Source organism: Natator depressus, chromosome 8 (genome assembly GCF_965152275.1).
Source record: "Natator depressus isolate rNatDep1 chromosome 8, rNatDep2.hap1, whole genome shotgun sequence".
In the NCBI taxonomy this organism is placed as follows: Eukaryota; Metazoa; Chordata; order Testudines; family Cheloniidae; genus Natator; species Natator depressus.
The window spans coordinates 3,445,867-3,470,519 of record NC_134241.1 but is presented as its reverse complement, the minus strand read 5'-3'; the positions used below and the strand labels follow the sequence as shown (position 1 = coordinate 3,470,519).

General features: G+C 43.7%; 1 protein-coding gene across 1 annotated transcript; it reads right to left on the bottom strand.

Annotated features, from left to right (window-relative positions):
- On the bottom strand, positions 1 to 23,970 carry LOC141992723 (uncharacterized). Its single transcript, XM_074962057.1, has 10 exons — positions 23,922 to 23,970; positions 17,494 to 17,838; positions 15,749 to 15,976; positions 14,412 to 14,495; positions 10,161 to 10,241; positions 9,684 to 9,803; positions 5,147 to 5,202; positions 3,236 to 3,326; positions 1,410 to 1,449; positions 1 to 244 (listed from the first exon to the last, which is right to left on the bottom strand). The coding sequence occupies exons 1-10, from the start codon at positions 23,968 to 23,970 to the stop codon at positions 106 to 108; spliced, it is 1,233 nt and encodes a 410-aa protein (XP_074818158.1). The 3' UTR covers positions 1 to 105.
- Between the last annotated feature and the right edge of the window lie 683 nt (positions 23,971 to 24,653).

Below are 24,653 nucleotides of genomic sequence, written 5' to 3'. Positions count from 1 at the left end.
CCCACAGTTCAGATATTTGGATCTGGGTTTTGGTTTGTATCCATTATTTCCAGGGTTAGCAAGGAATTAATCCTTATTTTCCAGCCTAGCATGAAAGAGCCTCTTTTAGATGCTGGATTCCACAGGATCGTGACATGTTCCCTGTGATATTGAATGGCCATCGGGTATCTGCTGCAGAGTCAAAAGGGTATTCTCTTCTTCTACTCCATTGAGAATTTTTTCAGGCTCTGCAGATAAATCTGAGCTGTAACAAGAAGTGCAGATTATTAATGGGGTAGCAAACAGATACATGGGCCCATCATGGTGGGCCAAATCCTGAAATCTTAACTTAATCTTTGCCTGGGCAAATTCCTACTGAAGTTTGGGGCCAGATCTTCAGCTAATGTAAATTGGCATCTCTGCATTGTCGTTAATGGAGTAATGCCAATTTTCACCAGCTGGACCATTTACATTAATGTGCAGGTTAAGAGAGGGCTTCAAGTCTCATGCTTGTAGTGTCAACTGATCTCCATAGGGGATCGGAAAAGAATTTCCCCTTCTCCCTTGTACAGCACAGTAGAATTGGTTATGTGCAAGACAAGGCGGATGGCCGGGGGCCATTTTCCACTGAAAATTCAGCTATTGACTACTGGTAAACATCTGCACTTGATGAGCCACTGGTCAAATTGTTTACAGACCATCCTCTATTTTGACTAAGCAACAAAACATTTCAACAAAACCCCTCTTATGAAGAAAGAATTAGAATTGCCTCACTCCTCTATTGAGACCTTCATCATGCATAGTATCCTCTTTTGCCTGTTTGGCATGAACACCTCTTCACTGTGGACTGTACATGAAACTCTTATGTTGTCGTGAGTCAGCAGAATAAACTGTTTTCCTGGTTGGGCACGATAATGGGCCAGATTCTGCCTCCACTTGCTCTGGTGTAAATCATACATTGAAGTAGATGAAGTTATTTTAGTGTAAAAGTTGTGTAAGTCAGAGGAGAACCAGGCCAGTTGTACACACCAGATTCTTCTCTCTCCAGTTTACCCCAGTGTAACACCAAAGGGATTATTCCTAATTTACACCCATGTGGCAGGTGCATTGGGTCCTTACGTGCCATTTCCTCCAGGTGTTTGATCAAATCCTGAAGTGGGTTATTTAGTTCACTGAACTGAAGTCACTACATGACACCAAGCACCACCATTAGCAGTTCTTCAGTGTTCTGGTTGTCTATTTGTTACTCCATTATGTGCAATTTCTAAGCAGCAATGCTTGATTGTCTGGAGTAAAGTGGTCTGGAGGTCAGTGTCCTAACGCAGCATGTGCAATCTGTCCTGCTCCCGTTGCAATCAATGGCAAATCCCGTATTGCCTTCAGTAGGATCAAGCTTGGACCCTTTTGTAGGAAATGACAAAACAGATTACCTTTTTATGGTATGCAGTTGATACTTCCCCAAGCGTTTATCTAGAAACAAAGCAGTGCTAATTAGAATCTGACAAGGACAAACAAACCCATAATTCTAAGGAAATTCTAATGCACTCGGACACAGAGACAATGTTGGTGTAGCAGCTGAGCAGGGACCAGTGCCCTGGTGCGTCTACACAGCACATAAAGACCCATGGCAGCGAGTCTCAGAGCTGCGTCAACGGAGTCAGGGTCGCCAGGCTTGCACTGCAGGGCTAAAAATAGCAGTGTAGACATTCAGGCTTGGGCTAGACCCACACTCTGAAACCCGGAGAGGGTGAGGGTCTTGGAGCCTGGATCCAGAACATCTACACTGCTATTTTTAGTCCCACAGCACAAGCCTCGTGTCCAAGTCAGTTTACCTCAAGCTCTGAGACTCGGTGCTGCTGGGTTTTTTGCTGTGTAGACATTACTCACAGTTATACCGGCCTGTGTCAGGAGTAACTCCAGTAAACTCAGTGTATTTTCACAAGTGCTAAACCTGTCAGTGAGATCAGAATCAAGCCAGTTACATGCATGTGTAATGAACGGGCTTTGGCTCCTTAGAGGTTGCTTCCTCCACATCACAGCCAGCAGTGAATTCCTCCTAAACTCTTCCAGTCCTGCCTGTGAGGAAAACAAACCTCCACCAAACGAACAGGGTGACACGATCCTCAGGGGAATAAAGAACACTGAAATGTTTTAAAACATTTTAAACAAGTGAACAAGTGAACTCACATGGCTATGTGTAACCAGTAATGTTCTGGAGTGAAATAGGTTTACGGCACTTGTAAAGAAAAACTTTACCAGTGCTGGTCTTACTAGCTGCCAGTTCATCAGTATTCTCCTCACTCCTGGAATCAAGGTAACACCGTGATAAGGTTAATTCCTCTATGCATTTGCATGAGAGATCATCCTTTTGATAAGCAATAGGTACTGTGAGCCTGATTCTCTTCTCACATTGCTTTTCCATACGCAGGTGTTACTCCATTAACACCACTGGGAGAAACAGGCTCTGTGCAGGTTTCAGAGTGGTAGCTGTGTTAGTCTGTATCAGCAAAAACAACGAGGAGTCCTTGTGGCACCTTAGAGACTAACACATGTATTTGGGCATAGCTTCCGTGGAGTGGGTTTTAGCCCATGAAAGCTTATACCCAAATAAATGTGTTCGTCTCTAAGGCTCAGTATAGCCACCAAACTCTGCTTCAGTTGAGTCACTCCAGATTTACACTCCTGTAACTGAGAGCAGAATTTGCCCATTGCACATATCGATATATTAAACTGCTTCCAAGAACAAATTCTATAGTTTGTTCCTCATTTGACAAAATGTAACTGATACCCACCAAGCAAGACATTGTACCCCAAACCTTTCTTTTCCCTTGCCTGTAAAACAGTGCTGTTACTTATGTATTAAGCATAAGCTTTTAAGCATCAGTTTCCCCGTGTCTGGATTTGCAGCTCAACATCTGCCTTTTGCTATGCAGCTCCAAAATACCTTGGGGTGTTACATCCGTGTAAAACTAGCATGAGGTTAGAATCAAATTCCTTCTCCATAGCGGGTTGGTTATGACCAGGCCCCACTTTTGGCCCAGTCTTCACTAAATAAGAATGAACTGTTTTCACATATATGCAGTTAGCAAGAATCAAAAGCACTCAGGCAATGAACAGCAAGATTTAATGCATAGTTCACATCTGCCTTTGTGTCAGCAATTCAATATTTGGAGGACAGAAAGATGCAAAAGGGATCCACATCGGACAAGCAGCCAATGCAGAGCATTAAGATGGACACCTACCATCCAGTACTTACATGTCAATAACACTACCAGCACCAATATGAAGAGAAGAATGACTGTCACTACCACAGAGATGATTATGGTTGGAATTTCATTCTTTAGGTGCTAATGGGGGGAAGAAAGCAGAAATGACTTTTAAACTATGCTTTTTCTCTGCTAAGTTTAATTAAGATCTGGTTGGTCTGACCGATGAGTACTCTGAAATACTGTATCTGCAATCAGCAGAAGTTTGCAGAGTAAATTTCAGGATGGATTTTCTGAACCTTCCTCATGAATACGAACTAAAATCAGGAATTCTACATGCAACTTTGTGATATGTTTTGAAAGATAGTTGGATTGTGTATTGTGATAATTCCAAGCTTATTTTTGTTTTGCATAAGTTGGAGATTTGGCAAAACCACAGGTTACTTTTGCAAAATCTCCTTGGGTGGGTTTTGGTTAAGCAAAACCCAAACCAGGGGTGGTTGGATCTAGGCCCCAGTTTTATCTGAGCCAGATCCTGGCCCCCATTATGAAATGGTTGTCTCTCCCAACCAACAATATGCAGTGTTGTTGTAGCCATGTGTGTACCAGGATATTAGCGAGACAAGGTGGGTGAGGTAATATCTTTTATGGGACCAACTTCTGTTGGTGAGAGAGACAAGCTTTCGAGCTACACAGAGCTCTTCTTCAAGTCTGGGAAAGGTACAGATCTGAAGAAGAGCTCTGTGTAGCTCGAAAGCTTGTCTCTCTCACCAACAGAAGTTGGTCCCATAAAAGATATTCCCTCAACCAACTATAGATTTTTAGACTTCACTAGCCAAGAAGCGAAAAAGTCTGATTCACAGGTTGCAGCACAAAGCCATCAGTGAACACCGCTGGCTGAACCTCAAAGATGGGTGACTTAGTGTTTGTCCCTTTCAAACACTGCCCTGTTTCCACAGCAGCAGACAGCATGGTTTGAATCTGAGAAATTTTATCTGCAAAGTTCATGAATATTTTATACAGTGAGACAAACTTAATTCTGGAACTGAGGGGAGGCAGCACAGAATCACCGTGCCCAGCACATCTGGATCAGTTCTGGGGTGTGAGACCAGGGAGGCGGAGAAACTTTTCCTTGCCTCGCACACAGCCATTGTCATCTGATCTTATAAAAATTCGTATGTTGCAGTTGGTCAGACTCAGCATGACACATCCAACTAAGACACTCTAGCCCTCTCCCTCCTTTCATTTCAGCTGGTACAGGTCATCCACACACAACTGATCTGTGAGGACAAACTAGCAGAAAGGCTGCTGTATGGAACAGTAGAGGACAAAAAGTAGGTGACATGAAAAATGGCACAACACATCAGTCAATGTTTCTTGCACCTTTCTTGGAACCATTCAGTGCTGGCCACTGTCAAAGACAGCAAACTGGACGAGATGGACCATAGGTCTGAGCCAGTCTGGGAATTCCTACGTTCCCCTGTAAAAATTTTAAAACCACCTACCATGCTACTTTGCAGACAGTGTACCCTTAGCATAAAACGCTATATAAATGACTGACAGGTCAGGCAGGCTGTTAGCTAATCAGACATTTCTGAGCAGGGCTGGGCTAATAGCAGTTTTTTTAGTTTTGTGGTTGAGCTGAAAAATAACAAAAATAATTTTGTTCAACTCAAAATAAATATTGGAAGGTTTTGTTTTGTTTTCCAGAGTTTTTAAAACTTTCCATTTTTTTACATTCCAACACAATATGTCTTTCTGAAACTAAAGGCAAAATGGTTTTGACATTTCCAAAAAAAAGATTTTAAACTTTTTTTTTCCAGCTCAAATGCTTCATCGAATGTGACCTAAATTCACAAATGGTTTCAGTCAACCCAAATTTGCATTTTTTTTTGATGGAAAAACTGTTTGCATGAAAATTTTTGCCAAGCTCTGCTTCTCAGACTTAGAATAGTTTTTACCTGGTTTGGATTATCTACACTTTCCTCTGACTGAAGTTTTGAATCTGTTGAAGCCTCTGACAACAGAAAAAGCAGAGAATAAAATGAGTATGGCCCAAAGTCTGATACCCTTGTCGAACAGAACCGAACTACGTGAAGTCAAATTTGTGAAGAAAGGTCCTACTCAGTGTGAGTAAAATTGTCAGAATCTGGCCCCAAATAAAAAAGAAGCTTTAAATTGTAGGATGAATCTCATTTGTAGCTAAGGCAGTGGTTCCCAAACTTGTTCCCCTGCTTGTGCAGGGAAAGCCCCTGGCGGGCTGGGCCGGTTTGTTTACCTGCCGCGTCCGCAGGTTCGGCCAATTGCGGCTCTCAGGGGCTGCGGTTCGCTGCTCCAGGCCAATGGGAGCTGCTGGAAGCAGTGCGGGCCGAGGAACGTGCTGGCCGCTGCTTCCAGCGGCTCCCATTGGCCTGGAGCAGTGAACCGTGGCCACTGGGAGCCGCGATCGGCCGAACCTGCGGACGTGGCAGGTAAACAAGCCGGCCCGGCCCGCCAGGGGCTTTCCCCGAACCAGTGGCAGAACAAGTTTGGGAACCACTGATCTATATATATCCATGGTACCCCCACACCTTGAATATGGCGTGCAGTTCTGGTCACCCCATCTCAAAAAAGATATACTAGAAATGGAAAAGGTACAGAAAAGGACAATAAACATTATTAAGGACATGGAATAGCTTTCATATGAGGAGAGATTAAAGACTGGGACTGTTCAGCTTAGAAAAGAGATAAATGAGGGGGAATACGAAAGAGGTCTATAAAATCATGACTGGTGTGGAGAAAGTGAATAAGGAAGTGTTATTTACCCTTGCGCATAACACAAGAACCAGGGGTCACCCAATGAAGTTAATGGGCAACAGGTTTAAAACAAACAAAAAGGAAGTACTTCTTTACACAACACACAATCAACCTGTGAAACTCATTGCCAGGGGACGTTGTGAGGACCAAACCTATAATTGGGTGGAAAAAAATTAGATAAGTTCCACCAATGGCTATTAGCCAACATGGTCAGGGGCACAAGCTCATGCTCTGGGTGTCCCTAAACTCCGACTGCCAGGAGCTGGGACTGGACAACTGGGGATAGATCACTTGATAATTGCCCTGTTCTATTTATTCCCCTGGAAGCATCTGGCATTGGCCACTGTCAGAAAACAGGATACTGGGTTAGATGAACCATTCGTCTGACCCAATATGGTTGTTCTTATGTATTTTCTTTAACTTGTAAAATAAGGAAGCTGTGGTCCCAACACAATGAATTTCTGATGCATCACAAAGGGCAATGCTCTGAAAAGCTTTGTTTGCTCATTTCTTATTTAAACCATGTTCACAGTGAACTTTAAATCATGCCATGGTGATATAGTGCTAGCAATGGACTGACCTTAGTTTATAATGGACCGAGTTCTGCAAGATGCTGACGTCTTAGACTTGTAAGCTCCTCACAGGAGATACTTAAATGCCTCACAGGATTGGGCCCCTTGTGATTAAAGAGCAGCCCACTGAACTCAATGCGTTACTGGGTTGGGCACGTTAACATTCAAACAAACTGCTGCACTGACATTACAGATCATGCTCTGAAGGCAAATGTGTGATATAAAAACTAACCACATAACCTATACTGGCAAAAACATTCTGGTGTCTGAATGAGTCACACGCACGTTCACCCGTACATAGAAACAGACTTCCTAAGACCACCTCTGTGGTAAGTGTCTGGGCGTTTGACTTCACTAAATGGTAAATTAACTGACTACCATTCCAGACTCAAACCAATCAATCTGGTGAACAAGATGTCATCAGTATTTCGATTTATAATGAAGATTTAGATGGATGTGAGGGAAAGTTTGTTATTTAGAATTTAATTACTGTGATAAATATAATTAAATTTGTTGTATAAAAAATGAAGCTGTGTTTTTATGTATATTAAACCCCCCATTGTGGAACACAGGTTTCCTTGTACTTCTGATATTCTGTCCTCTTTGCTCCCCCTGGAGCTGTTTCTCTTTTTATTTATCTTGAAAGAAACAAAAATAAAATTTTTAAGAAGACATGTGAGTGGAGCAGTGGAAAGTAGCTGATAAAAAGGAGCCCAATTCTGACTTGACTTACAACTCCACAGCTTCCAACCTGGGCACCTCTTAACACAGAAGGTTTTATCAGTTGGGGCCTGGGTCTAGCATTCTTTTGATCCAACTTCAGGCTACTGCGTTCCACCACCTTGGAGTTCATTAATTCCAGAAGCACATTCCTCCAGGTGCTGCTTTTGCAGGAATATGCAACAATGAACAAAGTGATGTGCGATGTTGGTCATTAAAATAGTAGGGAGCAGTTTGCCAAACTGGCCTCATAAATGACACATGCAAATGTAGAGTTCGTCTGCTTATGTGGGAATGTTAGTGCTCAGTTAGGGATACTGTACTTGTGCATGTAGGTCAGCTGCCTAGGTTTGAGCATTTAGCCCACAGAATTTGAAATTTTTGTTTAGAGGGAGGTCAGTTCCAATCCTCACTTTCACGCCAAGATTTCACTAGCAATGTACTAGCCTTAACTTATACCATGCTTAAAGTGCAGTGTGCTTTTAATCAATGTATTATGTTGAACACATTTGTTCACAAAGGACCTAATGCAATGGCATGATAAATGGAATTAAAGTCAGCAGCAAAAATTGGCCTCTTTTTTTATTCGTTATCATTCAACTGCTCTTCAGTATTTTGTCACTTACATCCACTTCACTCTGTTCTTGGGAGAAGTCAGTCATAATTCCTTTGCATGGGTGTGTGAGAGTGTGACTCATTTAAACAGTGGTGTGTTGTTTGCTGGTTCAGGCTCTGTCGTTGGTCTTGATACCACACTGTTCCATTTAGAGTTCCAGCTAGAACATCAGCAGGGCAGCCCTTTTGTAAAATACAGTACTCAACACAATAGCACATTCACTGCATTTCCTCCTGGGCTGGGTCACGTCCATCTGTGCTTGATTCCCATCCCGATCAAAAAGCAATAATCATCTGATTTCTGGCATAAATTCCTCCTTAGCTATACTAAAGAGGCTTCTCAAACAAAACATGTTAGAGTTTTGCCTTCAGCAAAGGACCAATTATCCAAGGACCTGCTAAAGTAAATGAGAACCATCAGGAGACATACTACCCCCATGCAGGTCTCAATTCCAGCCGTCCTGCTATGTGACAAATGCCAGTAGTAGTCATGAGAACGGCTTGGATCATTGTATTTAATTTCAATAACGTTCTCCCTACCCTCAGAGCAATCTTTTTGGGGGGTATATAAGAAATAGATGCACTTTTATTCAATCCTTGATAAGCGTGACTAGCAGGTGGAAAAAATGTTGTCACTGAAACAAAATGGATTTTTTTTTTAAACAAGTGCCACCAAAACCCAGAACTAAATTCAGATATTCCAGTCTCATAACACCAACAAGACAATTCAAAGAGCAGGCACAATGGGTGGTCACTAAAAGAGAGAGATCCAAATTAGCTCTCAGGTCGAGCCTCTAAATATTGGGCAGGTACTAATTAAGGCTCCGTAGTTAAGTAGGAGTTGAGTTTTGCATTTAGGAACAGCCTCCTGGTATGAAATACTGTACCGGCTGAACAAAGAGGAGAGTGGGGGCACACGGAGCCCCTGGCATGGGAGGGGGAAATGGAGAGTACATATAGCCCTTGGCATGAGTGGCAGGGGGTGCAGAGAGTCCCTGAAATAGAGAGGGATGGGAGTGTGGCATGCAGGTAACTTGTGGAGGTGGGCATGGGGGAGGATGCAAGGGGCCCCTGGTGTGTGGGCAATGCACAGCCTACAGAAGCAACAAAATGTGTGACCACCTCATCTATCCCTCTTCTCCTTTCTACAGGATGTAGCAACACACTCAGGGACAAACGATGTTTCCCTGGAGTCAGCGGCGGGGAGGTGTGTGTGTGTGTGTGTGTGTGTGGTGGGGTGTTGCCACTGACTTCAATGCCATCAGGCCTTTGCCCTAAATGAATGGCTTGTGAATTTAAAACTGCAACAATGACAGACACAATAAATATGCCTCTGAATTGCTCGGCAGCCAACTGCAGAACCGTGCTGTGCTCCGCAGATTAGGCTGTGGAGTGCCGAGATGAACTATTTAACCAGCAGAACTATTTAACAGGGCATGCATATATATTGGATTTCCTGCCCCAACCACAGCCTGCCCTTATGAGGAGGAAAAGTACACTGCTTTATTAAGGGCAGTAGAAAGATTTGAATTCCATGGGTCATATTCTGCTCTCAGTCAGACAGCTTTCAGTGGAGTTACCCGCATGTACGCCTGGGAGCAGGATCCTCTCCTTATGTCCCTGTTCTCTATTGTTTGTGCAGGATAATATAAAAAAGGGAACTTCTCAGCTTTCTTCCAAAACTGCCTGTCCACCCCACTTAATTGATCTTCACTGACAACTCCACTGTCCTCTGCAAACCCACCCACACCGACGAGGCTACAGCAAATATAAAAATTAATTATACTCTCCAGACCTTCACCGAGTCCCTCTTTCGGCGAGTCTCCCGCAGATGTCAAGGGAAATGTAGCGTAAGAAATAGCATTCACTTCACTTGCCTCAGGGGCTGTCTGGACCGTAACTGGGGGAACTGTCCCTGGAATTAAAATAAACAGAAACTTCTAACAGAGTCTCAGGACTCCTGGGGTTCACCCCAGATTTCAGAGTTTTCACAATACAGTAGGCCTGTCCTGTTATTTTGCTGAAATAAGCCGTGCTACATTTGATCAGTATGCATGTGTAGCATACTGAAGTCAGAGCCACTGTAACAAAGAGGTCCAAATCCTGTCAGGTCACGTTTTCACAATGTATTTTTTCCAGCCACTGATTCCCCCTAGAGCAGACCACACCCAGATCAAATCTAGCCACCTTACAGGATAATTTGGCTCATTCCCTGGAAGGCACTACTATCATGTAAACATGGTATATTTGCAAATGGTGACATTCTCTCTACCTGTAGGAAATGGACTGTCTGTGGATGTGTGACTATCATCAGACTTCACCGTAGATGTTTGGACAGTGGCAACTCCCGTCACTGAAACAAAGCATAAGAAGACAAGCTAAAAGCAGTTCCTCGAGTAAACACTGCTTTGGAATGCAGAAGCTCAGAAGAAGAAGGACTGCAACACGTGATTTCATCAGTCCTGTTGCTGCCTTTCTCAGCCATGGAATGCATAAGGAAACACACAGAGGGTACATCTACACTGCATGAAGAGATCCACAACACTGAATCTCAGAGCTGAGGTCAACTGACTTGGGCTCACAGGACTCAGGCTGAGGGGCTAAAAATAGCCATGTAGACTGACCCGGGCTCTGAAACTTGGCACCACAGGGTTTTATTGCAGTGTAGACATATGCTGAATGATCTGATCAGGGAGTTTAAGCTGCAATGGTTTACTATGTTTTTCTACTCCATCAGAGCACTTTGCAGACCATTTAGAACATGGGTTACCACTTACAGAGTAAGCATTTTCATATGTTCTTTGCACTGGATCAAATCACTTTAGGCTACAGCATGTGAGAAGATATCATTCAGTGGCTCCTCAAAGTAACCTAATAAACGCTTCATCGGTCAGCTTAAATATGATGTTTTTACTCCAGTAACGTCCCTGCAGAGCGATGCCCAGCTGATGGAGCACAAGGAAGGAAAGTGGATGGCATGATACATAGGCCTGGGCCCAAAGTGCGAAACGGAGAGCTGAATATGGAGCCAGACGTGGATTTCAGTCTGGCCTCAAAATTCAGATCCGAGTGCAATTCAAACACCTCATCCCCTCGCCCTGCTACCTCTGAACCTTGAGGGTCCTACTACGAAAGGCTGAGCAGTACACACCTCTGGTGCTTTGCCTCCACTTCAGATGCTGAAAGAACGAGGGGCTAAAAGCTCAGTTTAATGCTAAGAACTGTGTGGGCCGACTTTGTGGGCAAGCTTCTCCCACACAGCTCTACTCAGTCCTGATTTGCAACACCTCTTGCTGCTCGAGTTTTTAGCCTTTCCCGAACAAAGCCTGCCAATGGGGGCTAATGGGCTATGAGGCTTGAATGAATAGCCACAAGGGCCAGCACACTCCTGTTCACTTGTGTCTTAACCAAGGAGGGAGCTACAAGGCTGGAACAAATGTTTCCTTCAAAAGGTGAGACAGCGTTTTTAGAAAGCCCATGTTCTCTTCACACATCAGCTGTGTCTGAAAAAACAGGAAAGCAAATGTGCCTACAAGAAGTAACTGAACCAAGAGAATTTCTCAAATCTATTGTTCTTGGGGCCCTTGGAGAGACAGCATGGCGCTAGCTGAAGACCACAGCAATGGCTTTCCCACGGTCAGAGCAATGACTTCCTGGTGCATTGTCACTCTTGAAGTTTGGATTTCCTCTTTTTTAAGCCCCTATTTGCTGACATTTCCCCAAGTGGGCTATTGACATTGCGCGGGGGGGGGGGGAAGAGAGACAACACACAGGTCACTTTTCCAAGTGTCACTCTTCTAATTTGGCCTTTGTGACAGCTTGTGAATTTTAACTGTTCTGTGAAGAAAAAAAATCCAGTTTGAATTTCTTTCATCGTTTGTTTCAAATCAGTTTAACTGCAAAATTATGGTGTTGTAGAACTGAAATTGCAGCCTCTATATTATATGCTGTAGAGGAAAGAGTTGATGATGCCTCATGAGAAAGTAATGAGCTCGTATGCAAATAAACGTAGCAGTGAGAGCTCCCGTTGAAGCATGATTGGCCAGGATGAAAGAAGCATCCAGCGTGGTCAAACTTAACATGGCCTTATTTGTTCAATTATGAGACAAAGGAACTATTTTGAATCCCAATTATTTCTACCTTGAAGGAGGACTGGAGATGACATTATTAGAGGGCTGTTGTAATTCCCTGCTGCTTTCCATAGTCACAAGGAGTTAAATAAATTTAGATGGGAGGGGACTGGTGTTACCTACATACTGTGTGCCGCTGAATGTTCTGTGCTAGTTCCAGTGTCAATGGGTGTTTTCCTTTTGACTTCAATGGGCTTTGGGTAAGATGCTCCACGAGCCTGCCTAACCCACGGGTGAGTGTGTGGTACAGGTTGCCCTTTGGGCCGAGCAGTGGCAGCTCCCACTTACAGAGGCTTGGCTCTTTAACTCAGGCTGTAGCAGGTCATGCCTTTAGTTCTGGAGGTCCCTGGTTCAGTCCCTGGTGTGCTGGCCAAGAGGGCGGCTGCCCCATTTGAATTGATGTCAGATCAAATCTCAGAAAGCAGTACCTTGGACAAGGACAGGACTCAGGAACAAACAAGGCCTGTTCCAGTTAGTGAAGTGGGGAAATGTTACAGCCAGATGGAGATCGACATGCATTAGAGACCCTACGGTAGTGACCTACTGTCCTCCAGTTTCCACTGGGATATTAGAAACTGTGTGTAATGGTGCATCATCACCTCAAGAGTCCCCCTTGTGTCAGGGTGCGGTGTTGCAGAGTTTTATCTCCACCACCCCCTGCAGGACACCTGTCTTTGTGTGTCACTCAGCCCACTGGCTGAGAAGTGGCCAGTTCAAACCACTTCCAGAGTAACAAAATGTGCAAGTGTAGTCCAAAGTCCCAGAGAATCAACCTAACCCTTCCCATTCATTAACTGACTACCATTCCAGACTCAAGCCAATCAATCTGGTGAACAAGAGGTCATCAGTATTTCGATTTATAAGGAAGATTTAGATGGATGTGAGGGAAAGTTTGTTATTTAGAATTTAATTACTGTGCTAAATATAATTAAATTTGTTGTATAAAAAATGAAGCTGTGTTTTTATGTATATTAAATCCCCCATTGTGGAACACAAGTTTCCTTGTACTTCTGATATAATATTCTGTCCCCCAACCTGAAGCAAATACTCACCAGCAACCACACATCACACACAACAGAACCACTAACCCAGGAACCTATCCTTGCAACAAAGCCCGTTGCCAACTGTGTCCACATATCTGTTCAGGGGACACCATCATAGGGCCTAATCACATCAGCCACACTATCAGAGACTCGTTCACCTGCACATCTACCAATGTGATATATGCCATCATGTGCTGGCAATGCCCCTCTGCCATGTACATTGGTCAAACTGGAGAGTCTCTACGTAAAAGAATAAATGGACACAAATCAGACGTCAAGAATTATAATATTCAAAAACCAGTCGGAGAACACTTCAATCTCTTTGGTCACTCGATTACAGACCTAAAAGTGGCAATTCTTCAACAAAAAAACTTCAAAAACAGACTCCAACGAGAGACTGCTGAATTAATTTGCAAACTGGATACAATTAACTTAAGCTTGAATAAAGACTGGGAGTGGATGGGTCATTACACAAAGTAAAACTATTCCCCCCCCCCCCGGGCTGTTCCTCAGACGTTCTTGTCAACTGCTGGAAATGGCCCACCTTGATTATCCCTACAAAAGGTTTCTTCCCCCCCGCGCTTTCCTGCTGGTAATAGCTCACCTTACCTGATCACTGTCATTACAGCGTGTATGGTAATACCCATTGTTTCATGTTGTCTATGTATATAAATCTCCCCACTGTATTTTCCACTGAATGCATCTGATGAAGTGAGCTGTAGCTCACGAAAGCTTATGCTCAAATAAATTTGTTAGTCTCTAAGGTGCCACAAGTCCTCCTTTTCTTTTTGCGGCTACAGACTAACACGGCTGCTACTCTGAAACCTTCCCATGGGGTTTCCCTGCCTTTCCTGGCTCAGGTATCAAGCACTGTCCCACCCAGCCCAAGTTTTCCTGAGGCCTCCAGTCTCTGGCATTTTGTCCCTTCACAGGAACCAGCCAGCCTCCAGGTTCTCCCTCCATACTGAACTCCTTCAGCCTATTTATAAGGCCCAGGTGTTTGTTGAGTTCATCAGCTGATCGTCCTTTAGTCCCATGCTCTCTAGCTGACAAGTAATGATCTAATTACTGCTCCAGTGGAGTGAATGTGCCTAACTGGCCTTTAACGCTTTCTCGCCCATGATGTGGATTCACTCCTCACACTGTGATTTCCTGATCAGCTGTAGCATTTTGATCTGAGTCAGCATCCACAGGGACTCGTGATACAGATTGTTTCCAGATGATTAAATAACTATAATGAATCTTTGATTCACATTCAAGAACAGCCAACACTTCTGGTTATGGTGACTTGTCAGAGTTCTGAACCCAGTGATCAAATGTCTTCTGCACCTATATTATCATCACACATACCTGGACTGAGAACACCACCTTCTGTAGTGAAAGCAGGATTGACATTTTCAGTCCCCTCGGAGATCAGAACTGGAGTTGGTGATTCTGTAGTCATGGAGACAAAATAAAATAAGACACTTAAGAAGATCAGCCTTTTCTTAAAAATGGTGTTCCAAATTGCTGTTACAATTTTGAGCTGCTAGTTAAATGTGGGTGAAAACGTGTAGACACTATTTATGTCGGCAATTCAGGTGCCTAATTATGACAACTTACTTCACTGGCAATTCTGGTGGGTAGGCATCTAAATGCACTCAGGTGTGGGCATAATTAATTGTGCCCGCCTTTAACTGTGGGCATGAAATTATGGGTGCAGTATTGGAGGCCATTTGTGAAAATCTGTCCCAAAATGTTCATGTCACAATGAGTACCAACCAAGATAAAAACTGGAAACAGTTGCAAGCAGCACTGTGTGCAGACATCAGTCTGGGGAAATGAAGTCATTGACACAGATAAGATTGGAGATAAACAAGACCAACATCAGCGTTAAGAAAATGAATGAAAGGGCAAGTAGTTTATCAGTGCTGCCAACTAATTAATACTAAGGCCCTGACGCAGGAAAGCCCTGAAGTATGTGCTTCATTTTAAATATGTTTGTGAGTCCTGTTGACTTCATCAAGCACAGCAGGTATTTAAGCAACCTTCCTCAACAGGGGTATTTTCCTGAATTGGGGCCCAAGTTAGTATAAAGACTTGAGTGGATCTTTGTTTCTTCACCCTGTTGTCCCACCACTCACTACCAGCCTGAGGCCTTCTAAACAAGAGGATCTAGTCTCCGGAGAGTCTCTAAGTGGCATAGGTGTTCACATCACAAAGGTGCTTGAGGAAAACAAGAAAGAGCAGAAGGGAAGGGAAGTGGAACTGGACTGTGTCTTGTGGAGCAGGGAAGTGGAGACAGCACAGAGAGAGATGTATGAATGCAACAGGGATAAGTGTATATGACACAGAGGAGTCAGCACTACTTCTGGACACAGTGAAACCTACAACATTAATTCTTAAAATGCCTTCCAGCAGAGAACTGACGCTGATGGAGTTATTGTAAATTTATACCAGTATTAGTGAAAGGACATGGCTCAATAGCATCAAAATGAAACAAAGTTACATAAAAACTTTCAGCCTAAAATGGGTGGCAAAGTAGACTGAAAGCATCCCTCACTTAATAGGTAAAAGAACAGATAATTCATCAGCATGTGCTGGGGTAACAGGAGTGCTCCATATTAAGGTAGGTTTTTCTGCCCTTTTTGTGCCAACCTTGCCATGGCACAGTGAGAGAGGTGCTCAGAGCTGTCTGCTTTTCATACCTGCAATAGGGAGAACATGTTCTGTTGTGAAAAAAATGAAATCATCATCTTCAGTCCACACAGAAGCTGTCTGAAAAATGGTTGTCAGGGCAGGAAAGGTTGTTGGGAGGGCAGCTATGGTTGTCGTTGAGGGAGTAGTGGGTGCGGGGAGTGCAATAGTGGTTGTCAGGGGCAGAGTAGTGGGTGTTGGGAGGGCAGTTGTGGTGGTTGTTGCGGGAGCAGTGGGTGCTGAAACGAAATAAAGAGAAGCCGGATCAGAACATCTTCAAGAGAACTTACGTAAAACAAAGCCAAAGCATCACTGAATTTAAACAATCTATTTGCCAAAACTCTGAGAAGAGGCTGATGAATAGGTAATTTAAAAGGCCAGTTAATTAGGTCAGAAATGAGTCTCAAATTAGAGCTGGTTGGAAAACTTTTTTTTGCGTGGCCAATGTTGATTTTTTGTCCAAAAATGGACAATCCAAAAACTGAAAATTTACAGCCAAAATCCCTAAAGCCAAACATTTCTCAATTTGGAATTTTCATTTTTGGGATGAAAAATCAATTTTTTTCAAGGAAAGCAGACACGTTCTATGAACATTTTTGTTAAGTTAAAAACAAAATGCTCAATTTTCTGTCCAAAAAAAAAAAAAGTTGCGAGATAATGTTTGACCAGCCATCATCCCGAGTTGTGCTGTGTCTTCCTCAGGCTGTGGAAACAAAACAAAAAAATTAACTGACCAACTGGTGCTAAAGCAATGAGATCAAATTTAATGTGATGTGAGCAGGTGTGACTCCGCTGACTTCAGTGGAATTGCACCTGTTTGTACTGAATCTCCCTAGGGCGCTGTAATATGAAAGTGCACTTCAGACTGAGGTTGAAAAGGACTTCACTAGTCCCTCCCCATGACTAGAGGCAGCTGTGAATTTTTTAACAGTTCTTTGTTGAAAAATGCTGATTTATGAAAATCAAGACGGTTCCCAAAACAGGATTGGGTTTGATGAATTTCCTAACTCAAACTAACAAAAAGTGTTGAGAAAAAAAAAACATTTCAAAAGAGTCAAACGGAAACATTTTGATTTTTTTTCAAAATGAAAAATTCCAATCTTCCAGTTCAGAATGACTCTTCATTTTGAAATTTAGACTAATTAGACTGAAAAAGATTTTAAAAGGTCAAAGTCAAAAAGAAACATTTCAAAATTAGCGTAACAAAATGTTTCGATTGACTTGAAATGAAAAAAAAGAACTGTTCTTTGGTTTGTGAATTTTTCAGTTTGTGAATATTTTCAAGATTTTGACTTTTTGTCCTGATTTAAGACAAAAAATATTTTTGTTCTTGAGACTATTTATGGGATGGGAAACCGTTTCCCACCCAGCTCTTGCATGATGAAATAGGATTGTTCACTACTGTATGTCTACACGTGTCTGCTCATAGTTTAGAGCACAGCACAGATCACTGGCCTTGAATGTTCACCAAGCACACCGCTGTTTCTCTATAAAGAGAGACAAGGAGGGTGAAGTAATATATTTTAGGTTTCAGAGTAGCAGGCGTGTTAGTCTGTATCCGCAAAGGGAACAGGAGTACTTGTGACACCTTAGAGACTAACAAATTTATTAAAATTAACAAATTTATTTTAAATAAATTTGTTAGTCTCTCAAGTGCCACAAGTACTCCTGTTCTTTTCTCTAAGGTGCATAGTCTAAGCCTCAATGGCAGAAGAATGGATTTCTCTCTACAGAGAGAGAAGAGAGTTTTGCTCACCTCTGTAAACCTGCAAATTCAGGTTTTGTTTGATATCATTGAACCATCCAGGGATCTCTATGCGGCAGCAGTATGCCCCTCTGTCTTTGTGGTCCACATTGCTTATAGTCAGAGAGACATCCCCTCTGGAGATAGGACCTTTTAGTTGGTATCTGCCACTTGCAGTAGATATCACCTTCCACCCATCCGTGCGAACAATTTCACTGCTGCATTTAGATGACGGACAGATTCCCCGGCCCCAGCACATGACACTGATGTCACTCATTTGTCTAACGCTGTAGGTGCAGGGTAGTTTGACGGACTGCCCCACCTTTGCTCTCACTACTGTGAGAGACACACCATGTGCTGGGGAGAAAGAGCAGGGAAAAGCAAAGTCAAGACCTTTTACTCCATGGATACACAGCCCTACTCCTCAATCTCACGCAGTACCATATCCCGAGAACAGGACAGTCAGGTAAATATTTAAGTAAGAAGGGGATCTCCTTTTGCCTTTCCCCCATGCACCCTCCATTAGTTAGTTTGTTTTAATAGTGGAATAGTGACCCCTTGGGTCATCCCAGTCTGAGCCCTGCCGGAGAAACCCTCTAAGATACTCCGGGAAAGGACATAAGCAAGTGCTATTAGCAAAGAAGATGGCAGCCTTCCCAGTCTTGACTAGAGGCCTGCATCTTGTTGTATATTAGTCTTTGCTCTCATTATCCTGCAGCTGTGCTGTGCAGTGGGATGAGCAGACTTATGACCACCAGAATGCTCCCTACTCAACCAAAAGGTGAGGAACACTGAGCCAATGGCTCCAGTGTGGGAGGAGAAGGAGTTACAAGGTGGGAGGTCAATACTCACTTACCCTGAGGGAAGGGAGGGAGACAAAGATAGGGAATGCTCCCATCTCTCCTGAGCTGTGAAGAGTACTATTATTAATTATTATTATCATCATTATTTTTTTCCAGGCATCCTGGCAAAGGAGATGCCTGAGGAGGGAGTACAGAGCAACAATCTTTTAAAACCCATGGGTTGAACAATTGGCGTGTCTATTGAAATGGAGATGATATCACTTGCACTTGAGCACCGCAGATTCCACACGAAAGCTGAGAAAATGGGACCCAAGTTACGCAGGAAAGTCTTTCACCTTGTGGTCACCATTTCAATCCCAGCCCAAATTGGTCTGAAAGTGGTTGCCATCTATTTGGTGACCTGGTGTGAAATGAATTTGGCAGTCTCAGTCCATCCCCATCCCTGTCCCACCAAAAAAAAAAAAAAAAAAAAAAAAAAGAAAGATGTTACAATTGGCTCTAAATGCCTGGGGAGAAAGAGCAGGGAAAAGCAAAGTCAAGACCTTTTACTCCATGGATACACAGGGTTGAGGTACATTGGCAGGCCAGTGCTGGAAGCTTGCCCTGCCATTGCTTATGCCGTGCCTGTACTGAGAATAAATAAAGGTAGGTCTTCATTCTGCAGAGCTGGCTCCACCCCCCGACCCCAGTTATCAAATGGGCCAGCAGCTTTCCTGAATACCTGAGTACAAAGCATACTGAACCTGATGCTCCTCAAGTAGACCGCTGTAAAGCTGGAGTAAGTCCACTGGAGCTACATTGCAAGAGCAGGCTCGGGCTATCAGCGTGTTCAGCTTTACTTTGCATTTATAGACAAACCCTCTCATTTAGCCCCGGGTTTGTCTCCCTGCCACACAGCACCCCCACTGAATGGCTGTGGGTGTGATTCTGAAATCAGAGCTAACAGGGATGGTTCAGCCAGGGATGGTTCTTTTAGCTAAGGGCACTGTAATAAGAAAAGAAGAGTTCGCATATTGGGGCAAATTCCCTGCTGGCCTAACTCCATTGACTCGAAGGGACATTAGCCAGCGGAGGATTTGCCCCCTCCTGTCTATTCCAGGCTGTATGACCTGCCCCATGTCCCCTGAAGTTTTAATTATTTTTTCTACCTTCCTTGTATTCTGTCCCTGGTCATTTCTAGCATCATGCTGAACAAGGGCCATGAGGAGGAGCATGTCTCCTTGTGTTTTCCTTGCTCCAGCCCAGACCTGCCCTGCACATGGCCTTGTTCCAGTCCTGTCCCAGCCTCAGAACCAGCCCTGTTCCTGCCTTCCCTGGCTCCACGTAATCCCGTTCTGACCCTAGTTTCAATTCCTGGCTCTGGCATTTGAACTGGCTTCAGTTCTCACCCTCAGCTCTGATTTCTGGTTCTGACTCTGTCTTGACCCTGGACTTGGATATTCAGACTCTGGCGCTGACCCCTGCTCCAACCACTAGGCCAGACCACCCATGACTTGGTTTCCTGATAGTTGGTCCCATAACACATTGCACCTCATCTCCAGTGCCTAGCTATTGCAGCAGCCCTAGTGGCAGGATGACCCTATTGGTCTAGGCCCTCTCCAGCTCACTTATCCCAAAGAGGAAGAGAGGCAGCTGGTGCTGTTACCAGCAGCCATAGCCCTGGTTCTGCTCAGCAGGTCCTCTTAGCCAACTGAGTGAACTTCCTTTCCTCTTGGCATGACTCCCAGGTAATCTAGAGATTCTTCCAAATAGGCCCATCGTTTTTTCCATGCACAATTCCCTGGGTGACATTTGGTCTGTACCATTTTGCCACAGAACTCGTTATTGGGATGACATTTTGGTTCCGTTATCACTTACCCAGATGGCAATTTGGGTTTCTAAATTCAAATGGTTGATTCAGACATACAGACAAAGCAGCACAGAAGGCAGTGACATGCAAGGGCTTCGGCCCTTCAAAATGATGTCCATGGGAACCCGAAGGAGTGTCCTTATGAGACATAAGACCTTGCAAGATGATGATCTAGTTTATTACTAGGGCAGCCTAAATTTATTTGCCTTGCTGCAGTACTGCAGCAAAATGCAATGCAATGCATTGCAATGGGGAATTCAGCCCTCTTTGCCATGGTTTCACAGCAAAGTAACTCACTTGAACAGGCTGCACTCCATCTGGTCTTATTTTATGTACCTCTGAGCTGGGCTACCCTAGTACGTATTAATGTTTTCAGCTAACTAGCCCCTTCTCCTGGCTCACCACCTTGGGCTGCCAAGGCTGGTTAGCCAGGAGAAGGGGCTAGTTAGCTGAAAACATTAATACGTATTAGGGTAGCCCAGCTCAGAGGTGCATAAAATAAGACCAGATGAAGTGCAGCCTGTTCATTTCCAAGCTGCTAGGAAGTAGGAACCCTACGGCTTTGGGAATGTGAACATCTTCTGTCCACCTTCATGTTACCCAACCCTGCATAACGCAAAGGGAGCGCCATTCGGCAAATGCTTTCAACGAGAAAATGTCTGTCATTTGCATTCTCTACCTTGGAGAGCAGCGGAAATTGGAGTTTACAAAAAAATGGAATGAGGCACCAGAATGTCTAAGACACTGTTTCCAAAGAGCACTGGCACTAGAAAAATGTGGTCCCTGGAGTTTCCCTTCCTTCTTTTCTTCCTGTGTTGCTAACATTCCTGAGAGGACTAGCAAAGATGGAAGAATATGAATCCAATAACCACCTTTTAAATTAGCTAAGGGCTTTTCAACGGCTCGTAACAGCATCTCTTAATCTTAGGCCTCATCTAAACTGCAGCTGGGATGGTGCTTCCCAGTTTGAGGAAACAGACACATGTAACTCTGTCGGCGCTAAAAAGAGCCGTGCAGCGGGGGGTAGCATGGGTGGCAGTTCAGAATAGCCTGTGTGCTAACCCGCCTGAACCCCCGAGCATGCATTCAGCAGGGTAGCCCGAGCAACCGCCCATGCTACCTCCAGCTTCACAGCTATTTTGAGCAGACTACTTGAGCTGGGAAGTACCTCCCAGCGGCAGTGTAGCTGTACCTTTAGTTCAGTTAAACAAAATCACACTATTGGCTATATCTAGGGCCCGACCAAATTCATGGCCAAGAAAAACGCATCACAGACGGTGAAATCTGGTCACCCTCCATGAAAGCTGGTCTTTTGTGTGCTTTTACCCTATACTATACAGATTTCACGGGGGAGACCAGTGTTTCTCAAATTGGGGGTCCTGACCCAAAAAGGAGTTGCGGGGGTGGGGGGAGGGGTCACAAGGTTATTGTAGGAGGTCACAAGTATTGCCACCCTTACTTCTGCGCTGACTTCAGAGCTGGGTGGCCAGAAAGCGGTGGCTGTAGGCAACCCCCCCGTACCGCAACCCCCCCACTACAAAGACCTTGTGACCCCCCCCCGCAACTCCTTTTTGGGTCAGGACCCCTACAATTACAACACTGTCAAATTTCAGACTTAAACAGCTGAAATCATTACATTTATTATTTTTAAAATTCTATGACTGTGAAATTGACCAAAATGGACCATGAATTTGGTAGGGCCCTAGCTATATCTAAACACTTTAATACCTCCATTGGGGCCTGATTCTTGGCCCAATACTCACATTAAGTCGCAACTGCTCATATGAGCAGTCCCACTGAGGTCAGTGTGTCTACCCAGTAAGTGCTACTCAGTGCAATTGTTGATTAAACATAGAAGGGCAATTAAAGTCATATAAAGGTCAAAACACAACTGAGCTCATAATTGGCTACTCACACCATATTTATCAATGTCTCTTTTGGGTCATCAGCAGTGTTTGAACCTGTGGCCTCCAGTGCTAAAAGCATACATCTCTGCTACTTGATATAAGTGAGTAACTCCACTAAGGGGTAACTGTAATAGACTCTTTTCCTATTATGTAGACTAGCTACTAAAGGGGACGCAAAGATGCATATGCTTCTAGTGTGGGTTGTACATTAGAGCTGGTTGAAAAAGGGATCATTTTTGCAAAAAGATCTTTGCCTTTTTTGTTGAAAAAGCATTGATTTTTTTCCCCTACCAGCTCCATTGTTCATATTCGCTTAGAGCAAGTTAGATAATAGCATGAGTAACAGGTTCTCCAGGGGCTGAGTTGATAAAAGGATAAATATAGTGTTTGACTTCTCGCTCTGTTGTGTCGAAACCTGGCAGTTCCAAGATTTAACAATGCTGAGCTACATTAAGATGGGTGAGACGTGACTAACGGTCATTTTGACCCCTAAGTATATTTCCATATGAAGATATTATTGAAGCAACCACAAATGAAGGCCTAAAAACTGACTTTCTTTCAGGTTGAAGGAGTGGTGGGTAAAGGGTCCTCAGAGGCCTCCTCATTAGGTCAATAAGGGACATGGTAATAGGTTAGAAATATTTTGGATTCCCTGTGGCTGCAGCAAATCCCAGTGTGGTTCTGGCTCCACAGAAAGCATCATATACCCTGGTGCTATGTTATCTTGCCTGCTGAATCTCAATGGGAATTGGTGAAGGGACAAAATCAATTTTTGTCTCTCACTGTTTTCTACCAATTTCCTAATCTTTCCCTGGTTGTCAGATAGTGGTTTACGAATATTGCAGTTACTGTAAGTATTAGAATGGCTACTTCTTCCTGTTTGGCATTTTAACAGCTCTATACACCATGGACAATATTTCCAAACCTGGGTGACTAAGGTTAGGCTACTCAGTCCATATTTAGGCACCTAGGACAGAATTTCAGAAGTACTTAAGTGATTTAGGAGCACAAGGCCCACTGAAAGTTAGACTTGTGCTCCTAAGGCCATTGGCTCTTCTGAAAATTCCCCTAGATGCCTAAATATGGATTTAGGAGCTTAACTCTAGGCACCCAGGTTTGGAAATTGTGGCCAGTATCCTACCCAGTCTCTCAGGTTTTTCTAATTCTCCTTGTAACATGCATCTCTTGTAGTACTTCTGCACCAGATTTTACATGGAAGATAATTAAATGTTTTGGGTGGGATTTCTGAAAGTGCTCCGTGTTGCTATAACTCTGCTCCCACCTTCCTTCCATTGGGAGTTTTGCCGTTGATGTTAATTGGAACAGAGTGCAGCCAAGGCAGAGAGCTTTACAAAATCCCGTGCTTTGTCTCATTTTATAAAAACATTTCTCCATTAATATTTACAAATAATGGCTCCAACCTGGGGCTGGCAGCTCAGCTCAGGGCAGACAGGAAACGTTGGCTTTGCATAACTATAACAACAACACAGAAGTAATTTTTTTTTGTAAATCTGTCTTAATAACCAACAGACCCTACACACAACTTTTGCATATAAAGGGGAACCAGATAGTATGCCTGAATAATTACTAAACTAATTAACTAATACATTCTTCTGCACTGGCACTAATTCAAATAATTTTTACAATCTTCTAAAAGGTGACATATATTTACAATCTCATATGTGTACAGGAATATACTGTATATACACATACAGAAACAATGAATGCGAGTCACATACATGTTTGCAACCTTATACATGGGTAGGGGTGTATATACAAATAGAAACAATGAATACCATTTGCTCTGTAACATTCCAAAAATCAAATGAATCTCACTTTGTCTTCTGAAGAAATACAGTGGTAAAGCAAGCAAACACTCACCTATATACAGCTGTAGCATGACCCAGCGAAGCAACAGGGAATGGGCCATTTAGGCTGATTAGAAACTCCAGGAATGTACCAGAACTGACAGAGGACCAGACCGTATACTTTTCAGAAATGCTGAGTGAGCCTGGCTGTAGTGTAATTTCTCCTTTTTTAAGACTTTACATACTGCAACCTCCTCTTCTCCAGTAGGAAGTAACCCTCCTCTTCAAGTCCTTTCACTAGCTCCCCTTTGTACAGGGTATGAAGAACAAACGTCCCTGTCCTTGCATTCACGACTCCTCAGCCCAGTCTATGCCACTGACCTTGTCTCTTTAGGAGTTTCCCGGTCCCCTACATTGCGCCAATGCTGCCTTCTGCTTGATGACCCCCCCATTCGCTCCTTCTGCCTCCATGCTTTCTTCCATGGCATCCTCCATGCCTGGAGGGCCTTTCAAAACGTGTTCAGCAAGGCACTTCCTCACCTGATTCAAATCCCTCCTCAAAACTCTTGCCAAGTCACATCTGAAAACAAACATTTTTTGCTCTTTTTTTGACCAGGTGACAGAGCTCTGGTTTTGGGGCTTGTTCTCAGAGATTCACTTAACCCCAGAACTGGTCTCAGAAGAGGATGTATGGCGTGGCCTTCCTGTTTAATACTACAGGCTAGGATTTTCAAAGCCTCCAAAGTTCCATAGCCCCCCAACTTTCAATGGTATGTGGGTGCCTAAACCCCTTAAGCTCTTTTGC

What these genes read in the sequence shown, in the direction of transcription:
- LOC141992723 (XM_074962057.1), bottom strand. Translation starts at nt 23,970, where the DNA reads ATGGCCCATTCCCTGTTGCTTCGCTGGGTCATGCTACAGCTGTATATA. An exon ending in CATGCTACAGCTGTATATAG is followed by an intron (nt 17,839 to 23,921) that starts GTGAGTGTTTGC and finishes CTTTCTCCCCAG; the next exon opens with CACATGGTGTGTCTCTCACA. An exon ending in AGGTGGTGTTCTCAGTCCAG is followed by an intron (nt 10,242 to 14,411) that starts GTATGTGTGATG and finishes GCTTTGTTTCAG; the next exon opens with TGACGGGAGTTGCCACTGTC.